General features: G+C 40.7%; 1 protein-coding gene and 1 pseudogene across 1 annotated transcript; one reads left to right on the top strand and one right to left on the bottom strand.

Annotated features, from left to right (window-relative positions):
* Positions 1–137: 137 nt before the first annotated feature.
* Positions 138–2,761, top strand: LOC121759382 (probable clathrin assembly protein At4g32285). Its single transcript, XM_042154942.1, has 2 exons — positions 138–342; positions 551–2,761. The coding sequence occupies exon 2, from the start codon at positions 577–579 to the stop codon at positions 2,503–2,505; it is 1,929 nt and encodes a 642-aa protein (XP_042010876.1). The 5' UTR covers positions 138–342; positions 551–576; the 3' UTR covers positions 2,506–2,761.
* A 614-nt stretch (positions 2,762–3,375) lies between these two features.
* On the bottom strand, positions 3,376–6,976 carry LOC121757036 (annotated as a pseudogene).
* Positions 6,977–7,503: the final 527 nt, after the last annotated feature.

Raw genomic sequence — 7,503 nt, 5'->3', positions numbered from 1 at the left:
TAAATACATAAATTAATTAAATTAAACACATTAATTAAGAAGAAGAAGAAGGAAAAGATCTTAGAAATGGACGGCCGCGATTCTCCCGGATCTCACTGCACCATTTAAATCTACCTTTCTGCTCACTCTATTTTTCTAGAGTAATTTTTTTGGACTCCATTCCATTTTTATACCTTTCTCTCTCCCCAACTTCGCAGCAAATCTAGAGAGAGAAGCGCTATTCCGATTTCTCTCAAACCTCAAATTTCACAATTTACTGCGCCTCTAACCTCATTCCTTTTTGCTTATTCACTTCCAGCTGATTTTTCGCGGTCGGATCTGAATCTGTTTATTTTTTTAAAGGTGAATAAATTGAAGGCTCAATCTGTTTGATTTTTTTCATTTTGTTCGCCGGAAGGTTATGTTTTCGTTGAAAAATGAGCTGATTGTGTGTGTGTTTTTTATTTGATTTGGTTAATTTTGGCTGATTAAGTTGCTGAAAATTTGGGATTATTAGCTGAATTGATTCTAGCGAGTGAGGTTTTGTGTTGAAATTGTGTTTTTGGTGTAGGGTATCGACGAGATCGGCTTAAAGCCATGGCGCCGAGCACAATACGAAAAGCGATCGGGGCGGTGAAGGATCAGACGAGCATCGGGATCGCTAAGGTCGCGAGCAACATGGCGCCGGAGCTGGAAGTAGCCATAGTCAAAGCTACCAGTCACGATGATGATCCGGCTTCGGAGAAGTACATAAGGGAAATTCTCCAATTGACCTCCTTTTCGCGTGGGTATGTTAGCGCCTGTGTTGTTGCCGTGTCTAAAAGATTGGGGAAAACGCGTGATTGGATTGTGGCTCTCAAGTGTTTGATGCTTATTCATCGATTGCTCAATGAAGGGGATGCTGTCTTCCAGCAGGAAATCATGTATGCTACTAGAAGGGGGACTAGGCTGTTGAATATGTCTGATTTCCGCGACGAGGCGCACTCCAGCTCTTGGGATCATTCGGCTTTTGTGAGGACCTATGCGCTCTACTTGGATCAGAGGCTGGAGATGATGATTTATGAGCGGAAGCAGAGCGGGAATGGAGGTGATATGGAGAGATCTGGGGCCAGAGATGATAGATATAACTATCGATCTCCACCAGAATCAAATAGGGGTGGATACGAGTATAGCCATGAGTATCGGGAGGAGCCGTATGGAATGCGCAGATCAAGGTCGTCTGGTGATGTGAGGGAAGCGACGCAGGAGAGGAAAGATGCTACTCCTCTCAGGGATATGGCGCCTGAGAGGATCTTTGGGAAGATGGGTCATTTGCAGAGGCTGTTGGATCGGTTTTTGTGTTGCCGGCCAACGGGTTTGGCAAAGAATGAGAGGATGATTCTGGTTGCACTGTATACAATTGTTAAGGAGAGCTTCAAGTTGTATGCTGATATCTGTGAGGTTTTGGCTATGCTGCTGGACAAGTTCTTTGATATGGAGTATCAGGATTGTGTGAAGGCGTTCGATGCTTATTCTAGCTCAGCAAAGCAGATAGACGAGTTGGTTGGATTCTATAACTGGTGCAAGGACATTGGCGTGTCAAGATCTTCTGATTATCCAGAAGTTCAGAAAATTACTGGAAAATTGTTGGAGACTTTGGAGGAATTTGTGAGGGATAGGGCTAAAGCAATGAAGAGTCCAGAGAGGAAGGTTGAGGCACTGCCAGCTCCTCCAGTGGAGGAAGAGCCGGTGCCAGATATGAATGAGATTAAGGCACTGCCACCTCCTGAGGACCATACTCCCCCACCACAACCCGAGCCTCAGCCTCCTAAGCCTGCCGTTCAAGAGTCTGGCGATCTGCTGGATCTAAGGGATGAGGGAGTGAGTGCTGATGATCAAGGGAATAAATTTGCTCTGGCATTGTTTGCTGGACCAGTGGTGAACAATGGGAATGGCTCGTGGGAAGCATTCCATCCGAATGGGGAGTCGGAGGTGACTTCTGCTTGGCAAAATCCAGCTGCAGAGACAGGCAAGGCCGATTGGGAATTGGCTCTTGTTGAAACTGCTAGTCATTTGTCTAAGCAAAAGGCTGCAATGGGTGGTGGACTTGATCCGTTGTTGTTGAATGGCATGTATGATCAGGGAATGGTTAGGCAGCATGTGAGCACTGCTCACTTGAGTGGTGGAAGTGCCAGCAGCGTTGCATTGCCGGGTCCTGGAGCGAGCAAAACTCCAGTCTTGGCACTCCCTGCACCGGATGGAACAGTCCAGGCCGTTGGGCAGGATCCATTTGCTGCGTCCTTAAGCATCGCGCCCCCTTCATACGTGCAGATGGCCGACATGGAGAAGAAACAGCAGTTGCTGGTGCAGGAGCAGATGGTATGGCAGCAGTATCACAGAGACGGCATGCAAGGCCAGACTAGTCTGAACAAGATTGGTGCGGGTGGATATTACGCTCCTGGCGTACAGCCCCCAATGCCGTATGGAATGCCACCGGTGAACGGAGTCGGAGTACCACCTGCTGGTTACTACTATACTCCGTACTGATTCTTGGTAAATTTTTCTAAACGTTAGATTTTACTTTTTGTTTAAATCTTGTAATTTCCAATGTATTTGATGTGAGTTTGCTCGCATTTGTGCATGACTTTGGGGAAGAGGGCAGAGAGATTGAGGTGAAGAGTGATTGTGAGAGATTTAAATGGTGTAATCATCTTATGTAATATTATTTGCGATTTCAGGTTCTTGTTCTAGAACACTAATCCATTTTTTTTATTCTCACTAATATAATAGGAGTAATTGTGTATCTAGATGTTGTATTTAAGACTCTTTCTACTTGTATGGATACTAGATTAGAGTGAACAGCTAAATGCCAAATTAGTTTAATTCTCTACATTTAGGCTTTAGAATAATTTGCATCTGAAATTACTTAGTCATTTATGTTTTAGACCATGTCAATATATATGCCTAATCATCAATTTATGCTGAGTCATTTAGTAACTAAATATAGTGATCGGTATTAATTAATCCAAATATGAGAAAGGAATATGATAAACCATTTTATTATGTATGTGACTCGTGGGCGGTTTCACAAGTCAAATAAACCATTTTCTTAGAATCAAATGAAGTCCATATAACAAATTAAACCTAATTAAATGTATGAGAAACGAAACAAGTGAATGTCTTTGTTTGAGTTTGTATTACTCCCAGTTGTGGAATTGTGGTCCTCGTGAATATTCATTACTTTCTTTATCATCGTGTTACAAGGAAACTTAATCATAACAGTTAATAACTTAATTCCTAGAAGCAGCATTAAATTCAAATTGTATCATGATTAAATTTTGAGGGGAATGCCTTTGGGCACAAACTATGTGATTATCCATATTTGATGAACGTATAAACTAATTTGATTTGACACAATTGGAAGCAAGCATATATAGATTTCGATTCAAACAATAAACTAAAACAAACATGATTCATTCATCATAATTCATAAACATACAGACAGCAGCAGGCAAACTAATCTTTGGGAGCTTGTGTGTAAATCTTCTTGTCACCAGAATCCTTCTTAGTCCACCACAAATATGCAACACCACATGCTATCACCAAAGCTCCTACACACCCAAACACAATCCCCACAATCCTCCCCACCCGCTTCCCCTCGCCCTTCGACGAATCCTCGTACGCTGACACTGCACACGTACACAAACATATCACCAACGATTGCGCATAGCTAAATAAAATTGAATGCATTTCTTTTGGGCACAAGATTTAATAAAATTATGTTAAATGTATTAAATGGAGATCGAAAATAAAGTAAAAGTACGAGGGAGTGTATTAGATGATAGGAAGACATTGAAGGACCTTGAGAAACAGCAATTGCCGAAACCAAAGGGCCAAACGTGCTCTGCCGAGGAATGCAGCAAGTCCCCTTCCCAGCCCACATCAGATGAATGTCCGTCAACGTGTTCGTCACGTTGGCATTGAACGTCTTGCAACACTCTCTCGCCCTTGCATTGTGCTCACGGAGTCAGTTCGGACTCTGAAAAACAACCGACTGAAATAACCGAATACCTGAATGTAGACGTCGAAGGGACGCCGGCCTAGGCCCTCCCAAGAAGCGGAGTTGTCATCCATCACCACCTCAGCGAAATGGAGCTCCACCCGGTAGACTCCGTTTTCTAAGCCGAGGCCATAGTATCTGAGCGAGGCGGGAGCGATTCTTGCTGTTTTGTAGAGCTCAGAGTCGAGAGTGTTTGCGATTTGGGAGTCTGTTAGAGCTATATAAATTGGCCCATTTATGTTGGATATGAAGACTCCGGAGCTGCTCACTGCCCATTTGTTGCTGCTGCTTGTGTACAACGAGGCTGCTCCTAGATTCTCCGAGTCGTCGTCGTATACGGCGCCATTTGTGTCAGCTTGCTCCGGACCACCACTGCTGACAGCAAATGTAGCTGCAAGAAAATGGTTGTTACCTCCAACAGGAATCATCAAATGTACATAAAAATTGTGTTTTGAATAAAGTAGTAACTGGTAAACTTGCTTACTTGATGGAGCTTTGTTTCTGCAGTTGGTGTTTTGATCAAGGCACTGCAGCATGGTAGAGGCCTTCCTGCAGCACAACTAGTGAATCAAGATTTGTATTTCTTGAGATCATCTCTCTTTCTTAGATGATGACTTTACTTACTGGTTCTTGAGATCATTGATGGAAGTGGCGACTGTGTTTCTGCAATCGAAGAAGCTCAGAGAAACAGTTGAATTTGTGATGAAACAAGTTTGCAAATGGATGGAGATGGCTTACACGGAAACATGGCTCCAATCAAGAGGGATATTTCCAGTAAGAGGATTGAAAGATACGTCTCTGCGTTCGTTCAAAACAAGACGAAATCAACATGAAATTCCATATATTTGCAAATGAGTTTTTGGGCTTACAGTGCAATTAGTTTTGAACCAATATCAGAAGGCAAAACCCCATCGATTTTATTACTTCCAAGATATCTGTGATGAAGAGAGAGATCAATTTCTCATAGATGCAACTTTTGTCTGCAGAGAAGCTATGGCTCGCTCACTTACAGATACTTGAGTGAAGAAAAATCCTTGAATGAAGCCGGTATCTGCCCCGTCAGCTTATTGAAGCTCAAGTCCCTGTCTTGGTGACCCCATACAAATATGAGATACGAACAAACACACGATCAAATTCTGGTGGGTGGGGAGGCACTCACAAGAATGTAAGGTTGGGGAAAGTGCTCAGCCGTTGTGGGATTGGGCCGCTTGGCAGTTTCTCAATGATCTGTTAGAAGTGCAGTGTGAGAAACAAAAATAGTAACTGAGAGAGCTCTTGCAGAGGATTTTAAGAGCTTACAATATGGAGAGACTAGTCAGATTCTCTAAGAAATCAAGAGAACTGTCACTTTCACCGACGTTAAGATCACCAATTCGCCTGAAAAGAAATGTGCGTGAAGAAAGTACGAGAGAAAAGACATTCTTGTGATTCACAAAATATGCATCTTCTGTAAGATTCTTACAGGTTTTCCAGTTTTGTTAGAGCACTGAAACTGTTGGGAATTGGGCCCTCGAGATATGTTCCTTCAACTCTCCTATGAACAAGCATGATTCAGAATGAAATAGCAAAAGAAAAAGCAATGGAGAGAAGCAGAAACCAAAAGAGAAGCCACAATGCATACAGATCTTTGAGTTCAGTGAAAGTGGCCAAGAATTCAGGGAGTTTTCCTGTGAAGCCATTATCCGACATCCATCTGAAATCACGACAACTATCATCGACATGGTTTTGCCTATATCGAGCATGGTACAAACAAATTTAAGAGAATGATCACGAAATACATTGTTTGAAGGGATGCGAGATTTGAGAGTTCTCGAGGGATTGGTCCACTCAATCCACTGCTGTCAATATATCTGAAGCATCAAATGACACTGAAATATCACAAGATGCAATGCAGCAATGCATAAATCTGAACAAAAATGTGAGCAAATAAGTTATTTACAGCTGATCTAACAACGTTAGATTTCCCAACTCGCGAGGTAATGTTCCTTGCAAGTTGTTTGAGCCAAAACTCCTGCATCGCATTAACAAGAAGAAGACAGATGCATCATGACGAGAAGCAACGCACAAGCATAGAGAGATGATTAAAATCAGATCAAGATTTCAGCTTATAACTCACAAAGAGCGCAATCTGGTGAGATTACCAAGCGCTGCAGGCACCGAGCCTGTGAAATTGTTAATGCCAAGAGCCCTGCAATTCCACATTGAAACATCAAAAGATCATTGCAATATTTAGGAGAGAGATTGTGCATTAATAGTTTGATAACTCACAAGTATTCCATTTTTTACAGCAGCCCAATTTCTGGTGGGATGGATCCATTCAACACATTCTGATTCAAGTTCCTTCATCATATAAATGATGAAATCAAATTTAATGATTGAAATTATAAACATTGAAAAAATTGCAACTTTAGTATCATTACAAGTCCATCAACTCTGTCAGCAAAAATAGTTCTTGAGGAATTTCACCAGAGATGTCCAGAGCATATATTTTCCTGAATCAAATAAAAAAAAGCTCCAATCTTTACTTCAATCAAACTTAAACAAACACATTAGGAAGTAGTATAGGTTAGGAATTAACTAACAAATGCGTTATGTGACAAACTGTCCCAACACAGTCACAAGCAATTATTGGATTAGCCGAATCAGGAGCCCAAATCGCGTTTTCAATACACGGATCATCGCTTAAATTCAGCTTATTTCTTAGGTTCCAATGGTTAATTATTTTGTTGACAGCATCCACTGAAAGGGAAAATGAAGAAAAGAGTAAATGTTTTACTATGCAAATATGACTAAGAGGCATTTTGACAAACACCTTCAGTGGGAACTGTTTTTCGCTGTGCAGAAACAATTTGTAAAACACAGAATACAGTGAAAGAGAAGCTCAAAAACGCCATCTATGGAGCTGAAAACACTGGCTTGTTATAAATTGAATTCAATAAATATCTTATTCCCTAAATTGTTTGACTTACTAGTAGATTATTTCAGATTGCTAGAATCTGAAAGCTACTTTCACACAAGCTGCCAAACTAGACTTTTCTTGCAGAATTTAGGTTGCTTTTTGTTCAATTATAAGATTATTGAATCACACATAAACTAAAGGCAGGTTGCTGTTAAATTAAAAATCTAAATAGATAGGAACCTAAATTATTAAGAGTAATATATACAAGAATCAAATTGCCGGCTTGAAATAAATGAATTTGATAATTTGTGGCAAAAAAGGAACCTATTGCACCTTTCATTTTCAATAGCAATGGCTACAAAATCAAACGTGGACATGAAAATAAGATATTAATTTGATTTGCTAATCTTCTAGTCCGTGATCTTAGAAGATTACTTGTAGTTATTAATTATTGTTGGGAAAGTGAAATTGAAAATTTTAGTTTATTTGACAAGAAAATTATTGGATTTTAAAGTATTCGATACAGAGTGATGGATTTTTGTGTTAGCATGCATGCCAGCAATTAAAATAAAATAAATATTTTCAA

Source organism: Salvia splendens, chromosome 12 (genome assembly GCF_004379255.2).
Source record: "Salvia splendens isolate huo1 chromosome 12, SspV2, whole genome shotgun sequence".
Lineage (NCBI taxonomy): Eukaryota > Viridiplantae > Streptophyta > Magnoliopsida > Lamiales > Lamiaceae > Salvia > Salvia splendens.
The sequence above is the reverse complement of the archived record's forward strand: the minus strand, read 5'-3'. Positions and strand labels throughout refer to the sequence as shown.